Consider the following 20,101-nt stretch of genomic DNA (forward strand, 5'->3'; position numbering starts at 1 on the left):
GGATGTTAGAAGAGACAGGAAACAGTGTGGGAGCAGAGGCATGTGTCTAACAGCCCATGTAGAGTTCCAGTGCAGTATTTAATGGTCATGCCAACCCACCCATTATCATGCTTATTTCACCTGAACGTTTGACACTTATTCCAAAGAGCAGTATGCAGTTGTCGAGTACTTCCTTGTGAATACAGATTGAAAACTCTGCTCAAAAGGAGTCTAAGGAGATTGCTGGTGACCATAATTATACCGCTTTAGTAAGTCCTGAGGGAATGTCTTGGACCTGGCTTCTAACTATATGGGATATGAAAATACACACATTAATGGCTTCTGTGCTAGCTGAAGACAAAAAGGACTTGTTTCAGAATGAAAAAATAGTTTTTAGTTTAAAAGAATAATCTGTGATCCTAAAGCCCAGATCTAGTCTTGCTACTTAAAAGCAGGCGACATTTCAAAAGCTGCTTCCTCTTGTGATCTCATTGATTTAAACAGAATTTCTTATAAATGAAACCAATTGGGCGGAAGAAACTTTGACAATTACAACAAAATAGATTTTTTTTTTAAATTTCTTTGGTATACTTTTTTTTTTTTTTTGCATAGATAACTAAGTCCATTTGATCTTTGTATGTCTGGAATATTAGCAGGTATATAGTAAAAAATTTTGATTCTTTTTTTTTTTTTTTTTTTTTTTTTTTGCGGTACGCGGGCCTCTCACTGCTGTGGCCTCACCCCTTGCAGAGCACAGGCTCCGGACGCTCAGGCTCAGCGGCCATGGCTCACGGGCCGAGCCGCTCCGCGGCATGTGGGATCTTCCCGGGCCGGGGCACGAACCCATGTCCCCCGCACTGACAGGCGGACTCTCAACCACTGCGCCACCAGGGAAGCCCCTTGATTCATTTTTTAATGACAAAGACTTAAAACCAAAGCAGACCTTCCACACATCACCCGGTCCAACACCCCTGTTTTAGAGATGAACAAAGTAAGACTCAGAGAAGTGAAGTCACTGGCTGGACCTCAGAATCTAAGGCAAAACTGAGAAATAAGATCCCTTGCTTCTTGTCTGCTGCTGTAGAGCTCTTACTGTCATTACACCCCACAAATGAATTCCTAAATTACTTTTGTTGGTGTTGGTGGTGGTGGTGATGCCAACTGATGGTGGAAGGGGGCTTTCTAAAGAATAAGGTCTTGAAATCCATATTTTCTAAGAATAAAAAATAGTTTTTTTGAACAACAAAGTACCATTACATGGCAAGGGAGGTTTGGGGATCAAAGACCAGAGAAGAAAACTGAATTTACTAAAGGCGGTCACAAAGCTTAGATGAATTACTATCTTGCTTTAAATCTAAATTCATCTTGACACAGATTTTCCTACTTTAAAGTTGATTATTTAAGAGGCTCTTACAGAAAATGCTTCCAAGGTGCAGACTAAGTTGTAGTGAAAATCCTAAGGCTGCTCTTTTTAGTTTTAAGGAAGATGCTTCAAGGAAATTAAACAATGTTTTCACAGTATTAAAACTATAATACTAAAGAGATTGATTTTTTAAAAATCCCAATAAGAAAGTAATAAATCAGGGCTTTTTGGAGCACACTACTTTTTTAGAAGTATGACCTTCAGAAATGACCTTTCATTTCCTCCTGCATCCTCTATCCATTTATGGTCTGGCTGATTCAGGTACTTCTGAGAAATTAGGGTGAAAAAAAAAACCTACCCAAGCACCTGGAAAGTTATGTCACCTTGTAGTTGAGAGAAACCATTTTAGTGTGTCTGTAGACTGTTCTGGCCTTTGGAACATTCATTTAGCAAGGCCAGGTAAACGTGAGAGGGAGTGGGTACCACACAGCTTCTTACCTAATGTGTTGTAACACTATTCTTATCCCTACAACTGTCTAAAAGAATTCTTTTTTTAGACTTTCTATGCTAGTAACCCCAAAATAAATATTCTGTGGTAGTGAGTTCCAAAAACTAATTACATGTCACATAAAAATACCGTGTGTATTTCAAGTTGGCTATACCTCACTCTTTCTTCTTGCATAGATAGTTTACAGATGTTGCTAGGATTTCTGATTGACTAGTTCCTGCTCTTGTGGGTTGCTAAGTTTTATTTTGATTTTTGTTTTCTTTTCTAAACATGGCTGCTATTACTGTTCATATTTGCATTTTGTTTACCTGACTGTCAATATCAGAAATGTACTCTGGAGCTGCTCCCTCCTTTCCTCTCTTGCCCTGTGAAATATCCTTCCCTATGGCTTAGAAACAAACAAACAGAAAAAACAAACAAACAAAAAACCCATTCTATGCTCATGACCCAGATTTTCTTATCTCAAGTCCAGGCTTCCCCTGTGCTCTGAACTTTTTTGAATCCAAATGCCTATTTGACATCTCCATTGGGATGTTTTACGAATGTATCAAATTTATCAAACCAAGAATGAACACTTGATGGGAAGGTCAAAAAGGGGATTCAGCTGAGGTTAGGTAGCACCTGCAAGGGTATACATATAAATCTGGTTCATTTTTGTTGCTCTCTTAAGAATGGACCTCCACGACGGTATTGGTATGTATCTTCATAGTAGAAATGGACAAAAGAATATTTAAAATACTGGTCAGGTGGGTAGGGTGTTATATTTATATTTTGAAAGAGATCAAAGCTAACATTAAAATGTTAGATCTCCGGCAGTAAGCTACATTCTGTTGGGATCTCCATGGAAATTGCTGGTAGGTTATACACACACCCCAGCAAATCTCACCGTAGCTCCTTTGACTCAGCAAACACACATTTAGCGTCAGGCACTGTGCAGACCTGGGGGCTATAAATATGAATCACATGAAAATTTATGTCTGCAAAGAGCTCATATTTTGTTTACCACAGGTGTAGTACTATCCCCTAGAAGTTCTGGAAATTTGTGGGCGATTTCTGTTGTCACAGTTTCTATGTGCTGCTAAATGTCCCCAATGATCAAGAATAATCCCATGAAAAAAAAAAAAAAAAAAAAAAAGAATAATCCCATGTCCCACATACTTTCAAATGTCCTGTTGACTGATACAAGTGATCTAAGTTAAAAAAATATATATATATAGCATTATATGAGCCTGGATTTGAACTCCATTTTATATATTTATATACACACACACATATATATACACGCACATATATACACATATGTAAATATATATAAATATATATACACAAACACGTATACATATGTATATACATATAAAGTGGTTTTCGCATGATTTTTATACATATTGAATTTTCTAGGAATTTAACAACATAAAATTTGATAGACGGTTGTACTTTGTTTTGTTTCAAACTTTAGCAAGATTTGTTCTCCATTCAAAAAATCACAGCACCAAAGCCAGGACTGATCATGGTTTTGAACCCCAATGTGACACGTGTGCTCCCATCTTTGTTCCTCCTAGTCTGTTCATGGCAATTCTATGTAAAGATGCTAATATAACATTACTTCACTAAGTCTTCTAGTGAAGCTTATTTTATTATAAATTACTTTCTTTTTATTTCTCCTTTATAGTATAGTTATGCCAGTATATTGATTTTTTAAAATTCTGTATGTAGGTAAAATATAGGCGCTCTAAATTTCATTTCAGGAGAGCAAGGGAGTTGTAACAAAGGGTTTTTTTGTTTGTTTGTTTGTTTGTTTTGTGGTACGCGGGCCTCTCACTGTTGTGGCCTCTCTCGTTGTGGAGCACAGTCTCCGGACATGCAGGCTCAGCGGCCATGGCTCACGGGCCCAGCCGCTCCACGGCACTTGGGATCTTCGCGGACCGGGGCATGAACCTGTGTCCCCTGCATCAGCAGGCGGACTCTCAACCACTGCGCCACCAGGGAAGCCCACAAAGGGTTTTTTTAATAAGTGCATGGAAGAAGTCTGATCTGATGGAGAGCTACTGCTCTACAGGGTAAGACACTCAAATACACAGATAATGTTGGCATCTCTGCTCCGTAGTAACAACATCAGGGGTAGCCAAGCATCATTAGGTAAGGCGTTGAATAAGGCAAACATAATTTTTTACAAAATTACTCTTTCTCTGAAATATACTTTCCAGTCCTCTTTTTTGGGGCCACAAAGGAGAAACTCAGGCTAAAGGAAATACTGCTGGTCAACGAGATGCAAAAGGAAATAATGCTTTTCACAGAAAGCTTTCACAAAAAGGGAACATGCAGGCAGGGGGGCTGAGAGTTGCTTAGAGCAAAACCCAGCTGGCAAGTTAGTGGATAGGAGAGCAAGAATATTTGAGTGTGTGCTTAGCGCCCCTTTGATAGACACTGCCATAGCTCTCCTTCTAGAACTAAGTGGATAAAACATCTGGCACAGAAAGCCTTCTTCCCTGACCAGTGGAATTTGACAACTGTGGTTTTAACCTAAGAAGTAAAATTAAAGACCAGATTGAAATTAGGAATTGTGCTGACGGTTCATGGGTGATCGAGGCCAGAAAGGTTGCTAGGGTCAGAGGTTCAGGACTGTTGTGGACTGAGTATATGTTAGATTCTCCCCAAAACTTCAGAGTTATCATTCTCTTAAACAAACAAACGAAAAGGCTAGACAGATATACTCAACCACTGGGGGAAGGGAAGGAAACCAAAACAAACAACAACAAAAGGAGGACGGACATATCAGGCAGTTGTCCAGAGAAAAAACATTTACTACCCCCCAGTGCTTCACCCCGCCCCCCAACCCCAAGCCCTAGTGTCTCACATTAATTCAGAGCTTAGCTTTGAGAAGGCCAATGGATGGTTCTAGAGCTCCATGTTGGGACGTTTCAGCCACCAGTTAAAATCGAGTCCTAGACCAGGATGTTCCTAGTCTAGGGAGGCTCCTTGAGCAACCATGAAAGAAATGACTTGGTGATGTGACCACCTCATCTCGCAGAGTAGGTCTCTAATTAGCTACATCAGTGAGCATTCCAGAAAGCCCATGACTATGGCATTAGTCCTAATGACCACACCCCATCAGTGCTTGCTTACAGGCATATCCTCTGCTCTCACAAAAGGAATCTAGAATTGGGGGCTTCCCTGGTGGCGCAGTGGTTGAGAGTCTGCCTGCCGATGCAGGGGACACGGGTTCGTGCCCCGGTCCGGGAAGATCCCACATGCCACGGAGCGGCTGGGCCCGTGAGCCATGGCCGCTGAGCCTGCGCGTCCGGAGCCTGTGCTCCGCAACGGGAGAGGCCACAATGGTGAGAGGCCCGTGTACCGAAAAAAAAAAAAAAAAAAAAAGAATCTAGAATTGTACTTTGCCTCACAATTTTACCTTCTTCCACTTCTTAGATTCAGGATGCCTTGATTTTATCTCCAACAGTGAAACATTCTATTGCTCCTTCAAGGTAATAGTTGGTGGCCATCTCTCCCTCCCATGAGCTCCATCAGCACTTTGTGTACGTAATTCACTTGGGTCTGGAGCGCCCTACAGTTATCTGTGAGCATAAGGCTAGAAGCTAGTGTTAATATGGAACAGGAACTTTATGGGGTTATCTTGCATGTGTGCATATTATTATCTCTATTTTATAGAAAACTAAAACTCAAGAGACATGTAAATTGCCACACGATCTTTCATCAAGTAAGCAGTGGTCCTGGTATTTGAATTTTGATCCAAAATAACCGAGTTCGTAACCACTGCACAGCAACTCTCTTTATGAGGTCCTGGAAGGCAGGATCTTTTATGTTCCCACGTCACCTAGTGCTTCTCCTTTTGTTATTCTTATTATACATCCAATATCTGCTTTTCCCATTAGGCTATGTGGTCCATGGGGACAGAAATCATGTCCATGTTTTCCATTCTGTCCCTAGTGCCTAGTGGCATGCCTGGTACAAAGGACTAAATAGCTGTAATGCTTCCAGTTCTTAGAACTACATCTTGGTGTTTACAAAAGGGCATTTGGACTCTTCATGTGTAAGTACAAAGTATCTTTTTTCAGGTATTTATAAAATAAAGGCAATCTCAGAAACTACAGAAAGGGAAAGGGAAATCATTCCTATTTAAAGTATTTACTGTGTTCAAGACAATAAAAGGTTTCTCTTTTGATAATGCTGTATCATCGACCATTAGTAGATGCTGTATTATCTAAATATATATCTTCAACCATATACAGACCAGATATCAAAACATTTGTCTACTTATTATTTTGAAACACTTACTATTAAGTATATATATTATTTAATGGAAATTCTAAAATTTAAGTTACTGATAATATGTTTAATATGAATTAAATCTTTGAGAGCATATAAAAGGCTAGGAAGAATAAAAGGGTACCCATTTTAATAGCAGAATTATTTATACTAGCCAAAAACTAGAATGATTAAGTCAATTGTGGTGTAGCCACGCAATGGAATACTACACAGCAGTGAAAATGGATGTGCTTTTGTACATCCAACACTGGAGACGATCTCACAGTAGAACCTTAAGTGAAAGCAAACAGATACAAAAAAGTACATAAAGTTCATTTACATAAAGTTCAAATATAAGCAAAACTCATCTCTGGCATTAGAAGTCAGAATATTGATTCCTCTAGCCATAGCCGTAGTGGTGACAGGGAGAAAGCCCAGGAAGCTTCTAGGGTGCTGGTAATGTGGTGTTCTTTGATCTGGGTGCTGGCTCACAAGTGTTCACTTTGAGAAATTCAGACACTTAAGATTTGTGCAATTCTCTATGTGTCCTGTTTTAATAAAGCTTCACTTTTTAAAAAGTTCTCCATGCTATCCATATTGGTGGAGTTATTTTATATAATATACATATATACATACACACATACACATATAGGTATTATCTGTTGTGGTGCATAAGATTAGCATACGTAAGTGTGGACTCCTGTTAATCTACCTTTTCTTTAGTGACTTTGCTATTTATTTACTTATTTATGTTTGTGTATCCCAGGAACTCATTGGAAGACTTCCTAGCCTTCCATTCACTCTTTGTGGGTTGGACACTGATATTCATGCAGTTACTGCAACAACTTCCAAAACACATATGTGGCTTAAATATGGATTTTCCTATCCTTTCATGAATGTCTGATTCATGTCTCAATGCATTCCACACTCTAGTGACATAAAGGAAATAAGACATTGGTCATAGAATAATCTACATACAAATCTTATTAATTTGATTGGTCAAAATCCAAATTAAAGACAAAAAAAGAAGCTAAAAGTTACAGAGATTCCTTCTTTTCCAAATTGTATGTGTAAAATAACTTTTAGCTCTATTTAGTGCTGAACTTCAATTATTTAATATATTTTAGAACCTAATTAACATTATCTCACATTACATTGAATTGAGAACTGAAATATCCCATTTTGATAATAAAAAGTTAGTAAAATGTTAAACTGCACAGTAAAGAATGTGTGTGCATGTGTGATCTTTTCTCTGGTGCCACTTATTCAAAATTTCCTATAGCATTTGCTTAAGTGGGGAATGAGCCTAATGATGTATCATATATTCACTGCATCCAAACTTTATTCTAATTACAATAGTTTTAAGAAAACTGACATCTCCCAACTTATCTTGATTCTAAGAGACCACTTTATTGCTAATGATAATAATAATAATGACGATGATGCTCAGGTTAACTAAGCAAAGATGGTATGAACCATCTGAGATGAAGAGAGACAATAAATAGAATGGATAAAAAATCATTCAAATAAAAACGGTCCAGAGCTCGTCTCTTCTCCATAAACCCAGCAGGAACTTTCCAGTGTAAAGGGACATCCTAGGAGAAGCACAATCAGCTTGAAAGAGGTCTCCTGTTCCAACCTGACCCCAAATCTCTCCTGGGAGAGGAAGCAAGTCGAGCTTTTCCCCCATCAATCCTCGGGGAGGTCGAGAGACCGGGAGGCGAGAAGCCTCCCCAGGCGCCCGGGACACCGGTGCCCGCGTCCCCGGACCAGGGACTTACCACGAGCGCGCAGCACAGCAACTTGTTCATTGTGGTCCCCGGGAAACTTCAGGCGCTCAGAGGCGGCGGCTGCGGGGTGAGCGCTCCGGTGCGTCTCTGCAGCCCGTGCACTCATCACGTTATATATAGTGTCCCGGCAACAGGAAGTATCGGCTTTGCTTTGATCATTCGTTCCCTATCTGGACCAAAGTTTGCACCTTTCTTTTTTAGGAACCTTGGGCGGGAGCGGGGGAGTGGGGCTGGGGTCCGGGATTAACGCTTTCAGAGCCAGGGCGGAAAGAAACGGCGCGGTGGGGGGGGGGGGGGGGGGGGGGGGGGTGGGGCAGGGGGGTCTGGCCCCTGGGGGGGGGGAAAAAAAAAAAAAAAAATAGCCACCGGGCTGCGGAACAAGGCGGCTGCTGTCTACTCGCGGCTCTGAGGTTTCCTGACCCCTTCCCGCCAGCGGCCGGCCTCCTGGCAGCCGCGGCCGGCGGTGGGAGGGCTGGGCGCACGCTGGGTAGCTGCTGTGCTGGGCTTCTCCACCCCGAGAGTCAGATTCAGCCAAGATCCGGGCGCAGCCTGCAGTGCGTCCCAGACACCGTATTCCACTCTTGTCTGATCCCCTTCTCAGCGGTTTCTGAGCCCTCCAATAACAAGCCTTCTTATTCACGCACTGCACTGTCTCAGAGCACTGCTCTGGGAGTTTGCAGTCATTAATCCCCAAGGTTGCATAGACATGTAGAAGAAACTCCTCTGACTTATCTGGTCCTAAAGCCCATGCTTTTTCCTCTTCACCGTTTGTTGCCTGGGGTAGTTAGAGCCAGAGATAATCAGCCCGGGAAAACTTCCTGCCTAGGGCAGGAAACACCTTGCAAGCTGTGGGATACACTCGCAGCTGTTTTCTTCATCAACACCATCATCATCAAAGGGTCATTGGTACCTTCTTGTCCTACCTACTGAACTTCTGGAGTTGCCTCTTCGAGGTCTTTCCACCGCCCCCAAGCTGTTGGCGGAAGTCTGGTGCTTTTCCTGAAGTGTTCTTGTCTCCCCCATCCACTCCCACCAGCTGCTTATCTGAAAGTTGGACCTGATGACGTCTAAAGTGTAGACCCATTTTGAGGGCTTGCAGTTTACTGATTTGCTCTCAGGTTGCTACCAGAACTCTTTGCTTGCGGATGCTGAAAAAACACTGCAGAGCCAGTCTCCCCAACAGGGCCAAGTGTTCAGTTCTGTCTCCTGAGAAGGTCAATTTCTGCTTTTCACCAGAGTTCAAGGAGAGGAAGGTGAAGAGAATCAGAAGAGTGGCCCCAGGGGCAAGTATTACCAGCAGGGGTCAGAGTATCTGCCCTTTCAAACCCACATCTTTCCACCAGGAGGTCCAAGTGGATCCATACACAAGAGTAGAAAATATTTAGAGGGAAAGAATTCAGCTCTTCTGCTCTGACTGTGAATTACAGAAGACAGAAGGTCTTATTCAGCTTTCTCTCTCCAGAGCTTGGTGGTTTTTTAAGTGAACTAGTGAAAGAATGACGGTCAGGGAGTGGGGAGTCATACAAAGTGGTATGACTCTAGACCTGCCCCTCAGCTTTTTCTTTTTTTAAAGATAGATTTTATTCATTTTTTAAAATTTTATTTATTTTTATTTTTGGTTGTGTTGGGTCTTTGTTGCTGCACAGGGACTTTCTCTAGATGCAGCGAACGGGGGCTACTCTTCATTGCGGTGCGCGGGCTTCTCATTGCGGTGGCTTCTCTTGTGGAGCACGGGCTCTAGGCATGTGGGCTCAGCAGTTGTGACTTGCGGACTCTAGAGCGCAGGCTCAGTAGTTGTGACGCACAGGCTTAGTTGCTCCGAGGCATGTGGGATCTTCCCGGACCAGGCCTCGAACCCGTGTCCCCTGCATTGGCAGGCAGATTCTTAACCAGTGTGCCACCAGGGGAGCCCTGCCCCTCAGCTTTTGAACTTGAGTTTGACACCTATAATCTGAGATACTAGCACCTAGACTGACCATGGGACTCAAGTAAATTTGAGTGTTAGTAGTTAAGCACTATATAAATGGCAGTATTACTGTCTTTCTCAGGATAATGTTTGTCTGGGATACTATCTGAAGGCGTTTTCCTTGAACTGTCAGATAACGCTAATGTGCAGGAGTCAAGCCTTGGAGAAAACTGCTCAAGGATTGAATCCCGCAGTGTTAACCCTGGGAAAGTTTTATGACTGCCTAAGCCTCAGTTTGCTCATCTGTAAGATAAAAATAGTACTGCTATTACAGAAATGTGGGAAGGAGCAAATGAAAGCATTTTAAAAAGTATTCCATAAATGAGATTAATCACTAATTGTGAGCGCTAAATAAAGGAATGCATGTAAGATAACTCAGCACAGTGCCTGGGCCATAGGAAATATTTACTAAATTACAGCGCTGATTATTCTCGGGGAGTAAGTAAGATACCAGGCTTTCGAGCCAGACTGACTCCTATACTTGAGCCCCACATCTACTACATCCTGCCTCTATAACCCCGGGCAAGTTTTAACTAACTTATTTGTGTTTCTGTTTGGTGTCTTAATCAGTATAGTGAGGATAAAAATATACCGCCCTCAGAGGGTTATGAGGGTTATTATGAGGATTAAATTGGATAAAACATGTAAATCACTCAACATAGTGTTTAGCACGTAGTAAGTACTCACTAACTCTAGCTATTGTTATCATTCTTATTCGAGGTGCTCGTAGAGACATTTATAGAAGCACAAGGTAAGTCGGGACTACAAGCTCCTGAGGGCAGGAATCATATATTTTCCTATGATATTCCTTGAAACTTTGAGCTCAGCGTCTGGCCTCCCTGTAACTATTTGATAAATAATAGTAATAGTGGTGGTGGTGGTGTGTGTATGTGTGTGAGTGTGTGTGTGTGTGAGAGAGAGAGAGAGAGAGAGAGAGCGGGAGGGAGTGTAATTCACTGTCATCTTGAGAAAAGCCGGGGCACCATTTGTCTAGAGTCACAAGATAGTCTGTGTATTGACTCTACATGTCGGGGCCTGTGTATTGACTGCATGTCGGGGCCTGACCGTGGGCTGTTTATTAATCACCCACTGCCAGGAAACAGACACTCTGAGTTATCCGTCACGTCGTTTGTTATATTCTTGGAGCAATCTGGCCAGTCCCCCTGGCTCTTCCCATGTGAGCCACTACAGTGAATAGCAGGCCCTGAACACTCAGAAGCTGGAGTTCACCTTACGCCTGGATTGGAAGGGACCCGGGCATTCGGGACTGAATCCAAGTGGAAACGTCTGAACATTCACTTGGCAGACAGACTACATCCATCTTCCTGTGACAGATCCTTCACTGGCAGGGGCCATTGAACAGAGTGTCCCGTAAATGTAACCTTCTGTTTCTGGGCACCAGAGACGTGTGATGTTGACTTTCTAGGTGACACCTAATCAGATGACCCTCATCTTCTCTTCCCTGAACTCTTGAGTTTGACCCCATGTTGAACACATTTTCACTGCACGTGTTTCTGATGGCCCTTGCTTCGGTTTCAGCCATTTGTATGGCTTAAAGAAATGGTGCCTGAATATTGGGAAGCCCAGGAGGAAAACACTTCCACTCTTTAGCACAGCAGCAAAGCACCTGATACAGGAGGCCATTTATAATCATCATTATAACAGAAATGCCTGAAACGCAGGACAGGGATTGATTTAGGTCCTTTGGGAGACCAGGCACACAGTGGGCTCTGAAGTGACTGATTGAATGTCTAGAACATATTACACCTGAGCTCCCACACCTGAAAACTGGAAATACGAGTTCTGAGGTTACGTAGAGGAAAGGTTATTAACTAGAAGAACAAGAACATATTCCTTGTTATTTCATTGTTAGTAAATCTTTTTCTGATCCTGTAGGAGAAGGAACAGAAAGAAAAGAGGAGAAATATGCAGTTAGCCTATTGATTTTCTTTTATTAATGTTTGCCCGTTTCTTCATTAACAAACACAATTTTAACTATTAATATTCTACACAAAGCTATTTGACTTTCAAGGTGTTATAGACTCTGTACAGAAATGGACATGTACTTGCTTTAAAAATAACGTGCAGAAAGGCAAGCACTTTCTGCTTGAGTAAGTCACCCATTGTTTAAGGATCTGGAAGTGTTGCCAGGGGTCAGTAAGGGCTAGTTATGGTTTCCCACTCAAGCGTAGTGTGACTTCAACATTGTCAGTCATTCGTTAAAATAACGCTTTCGTTGAAAGCTGGTATTAATCGAACAATCACACAAATATAAATACATGGAAAGAAATAAGTTACAGTTGGAGCAACTGAGCCAGTATGATTTTAAGCCACATCTCATGTATATTAACTAGTAGTGAGAAGATAGCCCTTGGGCAGGAAGGACAGGGTGTCAGCAGACCTCGAGGTGAGAGGAAGAGAGTTGTAATTTCCAGCAACTAGGAGAAGCCCAGTAAGGCTGGTACACAGAGAGCAAGGTGCTGCCTGGGCTGGAAGAGGCTGCAGAGACGAGTGGACAGTGGTGAGGCTGCAAAATGTAATTGATTCTAGTCTTTCTCCAAAAAACCATAGCAAGCGCTGGAGGGTTTAAGCACGGGAGTGACAGGATCATTATAGCTTCTGTGGGATAGAAATTCTCTGACCTTCATCCTGTCAGCCTCAGGGTCATAGGTCCAAACGTAGTCATGCAAGAGAAAGCCCTCTTAAACTAAAAATCACAGCATAAATTGAAAAGTATTTTTATTAGCTTAACTAAGTTTAAGCTTTTTTAAATGCCTGCATATGGTAAAAATTCAAATAGTATTAACACATATACGGTGGAGGGTAAATTTCCATTTTGCTTCAGACCCCCACTGCCCATTTACAGAAGCTTCTACTATTAATGATTTTTGTATGATTGTTCAGATCATGTACAAATACACGTTTATGGATAGATATCCCGTTGTTTCATGCAGAAAGGAGCATCCACTACAGTGTTCCAAAGGTTGCTTCTCCCCTTGACCCTGTTCCTGTTCCATACCAGCACTGTGTCTGAGGGCTTCAAAAGAGAGAACTTAATACATGGAACTGGTTACACAGGTTATAGAATCGCTGAGAAGTCAAACAGAGGATGATGAGGCAACCAAGACGTGAGCAACAGCGTAAAGCTATTACCTCCCTACTGTGGTGGGTCAAAGGGAAGAGTTGGGGGCTTGTCTCACCAGAAGGAAGCCGGAGCCACAGTGGCTCTGTCCAGTGGGATCTGAGCTCTATAGAGACAGAGTTGCAGTAAGAAATACTGCCCCTCAAATATCTTTCAAGAGCTTTCCATTGACCAAGCACAGGCAGGTACCCGCAGACATGGGATGCAGCATGAGCTGGTGGGCTCTCCCATGATACAGAGAAGAACAGGGGAATGATTTGTGAGGGTAAACCGACCGAGGATGGGCACAGACATATATACAAATGTCCCATTCTTTTTCACTGTAGTACAATACTCTAGCGTATGACTACATCGTAATTTACTTAACTAGTGCTCTACTGATGGACAATTCAGCTGCTTCCAGTATTTTTCTATTACAAACCATGTGGCAGTGAGTATTATTATGTGTCCATCTTTGCACATTCAGGTGAGTGGACTTTTTAAGGATAAACTCTTTGAAATGTAATCGGGACCTTTGTCCCAATTTTTTGGTATATGTATTTTACATTTTGTGTATGTATTTTACATTTTGATAGGTATTGGCAGACTGTCTCCCAAATACCTTACTATTCTTAGTATTAATCTTACCACTTTGTGTGTGTGTGCGGGAGGGATAACTTACAATAAGTGAATACTACTCCCTGTAACCCATGTCACATAGCATTGGAAGGAGCACTTCATTCTTTAAGCGGGAAGGCTGGTCTTTCAAGCTCTATAAAGAAAGCTGCCTCATTTATGATTCAGGGCTTAGCAACTTCTGTCAGCCCACCAGGAGAAGTGGAGGGTGGGAAATTTGTCTTAGCTTGTCTTAGTATATCAAAATACCATAGATTGGGTGGCTTAAAGTCCAGTGGTCCCCGAACTTTTTTACAACAGGGACCAGTTTCGTGGAAGACAATTTTTCCATGGACGGGATGGGGCAGGTGGTGCAGGCGGGAACGCGAGCGGTGGGGAGCGATGGGGAGCAGTGGGGAGTGGATGGGAGCAATGGGGAGCGATGGGGAGTGGCAGATGAAGCTTCGCTCACTCGCCCACCGCTCACCTCCTGCTGTGCGGCCCGGTTCCTAACAGGCCGCAGACTGGTACCCGCCTGCAGCCCCGGGGGTTGGGGACCCCTGGCTTAAACAGCAGACATGTATTTTCTCAGAGTTTTGGAGGCCAGAAGTTTGATATTGGGGTATCAGCTTCTGGTGAGTCCTCTTTTTCTGGCTTGTAGGTGGCCACTATCTCGCCGTGTGCTAGCATGACCTCTTCTTTGTGTGTGTTCAGAGAGAGATATCTCTCTCTTCCTCTTCTTAGCAGTTCTATAGAATACCACCCTTATGACCTCATTTAACCTTATTTAACTCCTAAGTGCCCTATCTCCGAATATAGTTTGCATCGGGGGTTAGGACTTCAACAAAGGAATTTGGGGAAACACAATTCAATCCATAGCAGCATAGTTCTATTCCCCTCTGTTAGGATTTATAGTCCCATGATTAATTTTCAAGGGAATTTAGACTTCCGCAATACTTGCTAGAGTGCACACTAAATATTATGAATACAGAACTGTAAAGTCACACTTTTTCTCTCCCTCAAATTTCTTTTTTCCTCCTTTTCTGGATTCTCTTTTCCCCCTTCAGTCTAAGAAAATAACCTCCACAGTTCAGGCAGTTTCTCTTTATGATTATATTTCCTTCCAAAATGCATCACCCATTCTCAGATTCTGGTTTCATGAGGTTGGCAAGCTACTAGCAGGGGGAAAATCTTGTACATTCTTTGATAAAGGTTCTTAATAGTAGAGCTCAATTACGTTAAATAGCATAGTATATACCCTGCCTGCTTGAACAGAGGAGAACATATATCAAGCCTTTCCACGCATGCAAAACCCATCACAATTTTCTGTTTGAAATTTCTGTCAAGACAGTGCCAAATTCATGTTAATTCTGGGTGGGGAAGTTTGGAAAAAGAAAAAAAAAAAATCTCAATAGACCGAAACATGGTGTCTGTCATTCCTCTGCAGCCAGAAGAAGAAACTTAACTCCTTGCTTATAAACACTTTGACCTTGTCTGCCAATAGCTCCAGTCACTTCAGCCGGCGTTTTCTGAAACTTAGATACCCATCTAGTGTCTACTCAGTCCCAGGAAATGGGTTCCTTAATTAAACAGGGATGCATATCCCAAACAACCACTCACCTGAAGGCTTCTGAACAAATATATCTGATATCTGCATATCAAAAGAGTGTTAGAAAATACTGCCTGCCTACTCAGAGTTTCCTCTTCAAAAGTCCTTCGGGAAATTTGGTCATCTCTAGTGTCAATTCAAAGATTCTCCCCCTCCCCACAACCCTCGTGCAATTTGTCTGCACCTGGCTAATGAAAATATGATAGATAAGAATTCTTAGAACCATTTTCTTAGTAGTCACTTAGGTGCTTCTACCTGGGAAAGTCCCTCCTTTAACTGAAACAAACCTTTAGAAAAAAAAGTTTTGATGTGATAATTTTCAGAAAAACTAGCCTGCGAGAGAGAATTGCTTTCTGAAACAAGAGTTTGCCTAGAAAAGACTTAGCCTAAAGGAGCATCTGTAGGTGAATATTAAGCTTAAGAGGGAGATGAGGTTATTTAATATTCAGCTGAAGGGGCACTATTAACATAACCAGTATCAGTACACAAAAAGTACTTTATCATTTATTTATTCAACAAATAAATGATAAAGTACTTAGTACCTAGTAAGTGCCAGACACTGCACCCCCGATATAGACAGAAATAGTTACCACACTTCAGAAGCTTTCAGTCAGGTTGAGGAGAGAGAGTAATGAAATAAATCAGGAAATAAACGCTTTGGATGGTGATAAGCCAGTTCCAGAGAGTGATAAGAGGGTTGAAGTCCATAATTCAAGTTAGTGTAATGGTGCGTGCCTACTTTAGCTGTTTCTTTTTTTATAGATTTTTAAAAATATTTATTTATTTGGTTGTGCCGGGTCTTAGTTGCGGCTCGCAGGCTCCTCAGTTGCGGCATGTGGGCCCCTTGGTTATGGCATGCAAACTCTTAGTTGTGGCATGCAAGTGGGATCTAGTTCCCTGACCAGGGATCAAACCCGGGCCCCCTGTGTCAGGAGAACAGAGTCTTATCCACTGCGCCACCAAGGAAGTTCCTAGCTGAGTTTCTTAGGGAAAGGCTCTCTAAAGAAGCAACTTGTGATCAGACAATGGAATGATGAGGGCATTGCATATTCTGGGAGGTGGAACCAAAGCCCTCCAGGTAGAGCAAAGAGCAAGTGTGGTAACGCGGGTGAGAAATGTCAGTGGGCTAAAGCTAAGGGAATGAGAGGGAGATTTAAACCATATGATGTGCTCAGAGAGGTGGGCAGGGCCAGACCATGCAGTGTCTGGTGGCGTAGCAACAATGCCTCCATCAGGCAAACAAGTATTCCTAGAATCAGTGGTAGAATACAGGACAGTTCAGGGATCAAATCTAGGGCATTGATACTAAAAATATTTTATTTCTAAATATTTTGTTGTTTTTGATGTTATTGTAAAGGGGATTTCTTTCTTAGTTTCTCTTTCAGATAGTTCATTGTTAGTATATAGAAATGCAACTGATTTTGTGAGCTGATTTTATATCCTGAAACTTTACTGAATTTATTAGTTCTAACAGCTATTTGGTGGCGTCTTTAGGGTTTTCTGTATATAAGATCATGCCATCTGCAAACGGATCGTTTTACTTCTTCCTTTCCAATTTGAATGCCTTTTACGTATTTATTTATTTACTTTGGCCTAACTGTTGTGTCTAGGACTTCCAGTACTATGTTAAATAGAAGTGGTGAGAGTGGACATCCTTGTCTTGTTTCTGATCTTAGAGAAAATGCTTTTAACCTTTCACTGTTAAGCATAACAACTGATATCAAAGAGATACAAATGATCGTAAGAGGCTACTATGAACAATTGTATGCTAACACACTGAAAAAGTTTGAAGAAATGGAAAACTTCTTAGAAACATACAACCCCATCAAGACTAAAATCAGGAAGAAATAGAAAATCTGAACATACCAATTACCAGTAAGGAGATTAAATCAGGAATCAAAAATCTCCCAACAAATAAAAACCCAGGACTAGATGGCTTCACAGGTTAATTCTACGAAATATTTAAAGAAAAATTTTACCCGTCCTTCTCAAACACTTCCAAAAAATTGAAGAGAAAGGAACACTTTGAAACTCATTTTATGAGGCTAGCATTACCCTGCTATCAAAGCCAGGCAACATTACAAGGAAAGAAAATTACAGGTCAATATCCCTGATGCGTGTGGATGCAAAAATCCTCAACAAAATGCTAGCGAACCAAATTCAATGGCACATTAAAAGGACTCAACATGATTAAGTGGGATTTATCCCTGGGATGGAAGGATTGTTCAACACATGGAAATCAATAAATGTGACACAGGGCATGAACAGAATGAGAGATAAAAATTATATGATCATTTCAATAGAGGCAGAAAAAACGTTTGACAAAAATTCAACATCCTTTCATAATAAGAGCTCTCAGCATATTAGGTATAGAAAGAACGTACTTCAACATGATAAACGTCACATACGACAAGCCTAGAGCTAACATACTCACTGATCCTAAAAATAAAGGACAGAGAATTGGCTCTATTCTGTATTCCTGCAGGGTGTAGAGGATGTTAAAATATTTTAGCCAGATGTTCCTCCACATATTTTTTCATTACTACACCCAAAGGAGAAAATTTTAAGTCAATTTAACTTGAGAGAAATTAAATACTAAGGCATAAGATGTTTTCAGGTAGGGTTGTGCTTTGGAAGAACGTGAAACCCTCGCAATATTTCAAGCTTTTTTACCCCTCCCCAAACAAACAAATTTTGCCCGGTTGCGGAATATATGTCTCCCACTGAGAATGCATGCTTTAGCCAATCCCGTGACTTAAATACCTATGATTTCACCCATGGGAGCCCATTTTACCACGATTATGCTAAGGAAGGAAGTCTTTGGTATTGCTGGAAGATGGACAGCGCTGAATTCCTGGAATGTGGACCTTCTGTTGAAATGCTAATTCACCCTCTGGAAAGTGGGAATCCTGGTTAAATCAACTGTCTACATGTACAGGATAGATTAACATGACTACTGTGTATATAACATCACACTGTGCCAAAATATTTGAAAATAAATTTCAGACATACTAACAGGCACTCAGAGCAAGGGAGTGGCAGAGAAAAGAGTTGTGTACAGGGAATAGTTTAGACTGTGATAGAAGAGAAAGGATGGGATCTGGCTCTGGAGGAATGTAAACAATGTGTAAATGAAAAGCAGTTTCATTTACAAATTCTGTCACTACAGTTCCTCCTCTAGTACGTGAAATGGCCTTTGAAGGTTCGTATTTCTGTAGGTACCACGTGGCAGTCAATAAGAATTATGTAGTCAATAGAACCTGAGAACAGTCAAGGTCACCTTTTGGGTCCTGGTAGGAAGGACATTATCTGTGTTATGATTTTTTTCTCTTAAAAGACGTGTCGCTTCTGCTGGGGGGAGTTCCAGTAGAGGCACAGACATACTTACACTTCTAAACCAGACCATTTGAAAGGATTTTGCACAGTGGGACCAAAAGCTGGTCGTAGACATCATGACTTAGTGGTTCTAACCCCAGTCACTGTGCAGCAAGAGAAAGCCTTTTTGGCAGGAGAAAGCCTCATGACTGGGGCTTTCAAGTTCGTACGAGCTGTGGGTCTTCTGGCCAAAAAAAAACGTATGTAAGTTCACATAAATTTTGTATTCACTTTCAGAAGGTTCATGACCTATGACTCCAGGAGGGAAACTGATTTGGAATATGATGAAACATTTTGTAGCACCGTTTTAAAGAGATGTTTGTACCTTGGTTAGTAATATTATTGTTGTATCATCATTTGTCATGTTTCAATATTTATATTTCCTGGGTTCTCGTCTGGGTTACCCATCCTGAATTTTCAATGTTACATAAATGAGGGTTGTTTTCTCCTCACTAGTGCATCATTGTACTAACTGAGTCTATAAATGGGCTTACCCTTTGACACTGTGTACTCCCAGCACAGCTCAGATCTCAGGGCAGCAGGTGTGGGATGTGTGATTGAGTCATTCAAGGATCTCAAAGAAATATTTGTTAGAGGGAGCAGCAAACAGTGACTGATTCAGTAGCTCCTTGGGTTCCAAACAACCTGGTACTTACCACAGTTTACATTTGAAGGAAGCTCTGCTGCTTCTTTAGTGGTTGTTAGATGTTGGGGAGATGAATGGAACACAAAAGCAGAAGTCCCAAGGGGCAGGCACAGTGGGAAGTGTGGAAGAGGGGGTTTTTGTGGCCTTCCTTTCAAGCTCAAGTAAGATAAGGTTTAGGTAGCTTAGAATAAAGATCAGTTTAGCAGCAAAAGTAGTCAAGTCATTTGGGGCACTTTTACATGAAACACAATAGAGCAGAGTGTAGCTCCGGTTCTGAGGCTGGACTCTCTGCATCTGAATCTTTGCTGCCTTGCTCTGTGTCCTTACATTTCTCTGGGTCTTAGTTTCTCCATCTATACGGTGGAGAAGCTAATAACAGTATTCATTTCTTAAGATTGTTCTGAGTATTAAACGGGAATATATATGTGAGACACCTGGAACAATGCCTGGCAGGCAGTAAGCTCTCTGCAAACATCAACACTTCTCTGTAATCAAATTCACCAAGGTATTACTTTAGAATGATTGTACCTGTGCTACGTGGACACGGCTGTCTAGGCCATCGTAAGGAGAGATTTTATAGTTTCAAAGACTGTTCATGCTACAGTTACTACCTATTTAAAAGTATAAACTAGATTTTTTTTTTTTTTTTTTTGCGGTACGCGGGCCTCTCACTGTTGTGGCCTCTCCCGTTGTGGAGCACAGGCTCCGGACGCGCAGGCTCAGCGGCCATGGCTCACGGGCCCAGCCGCTCTGCAGCATGTGGGATCTTCCTGGACTGGGGCACGAACCCGCGTCCCCTGCATCGGCAGGTGGACTCTCAACCACTGCGCCACCAGGGAAGCCCTAAACTAGATATTTAAAGCAGA

General features: G+C 41.8%; 2 protein-coding genes across 3 annotated transcripts in view; one reads left to right on the forward strand and one right to left on the reverse strand.

Moving 5' to 3' along the window:
• Positions 1–8,705, reverse strand: part of TNFRSF11B (TNF receptor superfamily member 11b) — a 29,948-nt gene extending 21,243 nt beyond the window's left edge. Inside the window, exon 1 of the mRNA XM_027092530.1 lies at positions 7,895–8,705. Within this exon, the coding sequence (XP_026948331.1) occupies positions 7,895–7,924 (30 nt within the window). The 5' untranslated portion in view covers positions 7,925–8,705. The remainder of the gene's footprint in view (positions 1–7,894) is intronic.
• Positions 1–20,101, forward strand: part of COLEC10 (collectin subfamily member 10) — a 170,071-nt gene that overhangs the window by 18,115 nt on the left and 131,855 nt on the right. The gene's annotated exons all lie outside the window — the stretch shown is intronic.

The sequence above is a fragment of the Aethalodelphis obliquidens genome, unplaced genomic scaffold, assembly GCF_003676395.1.
Source record: "Aethalodelphis obliquidens isolate GAN/ISIS:26980383/991018 unplaced genomic scaffold, ASM367639v1 scaffold79, whole genome shotgun sequence".
In the NCBI taxonomy this organism is placed as follows: Eukaryota; Metazoa; Chordata; class Mammalia; order Artiodactyla; family Delphinidae; genus Aethalodelphis; species Aethalodelphis obliquidens.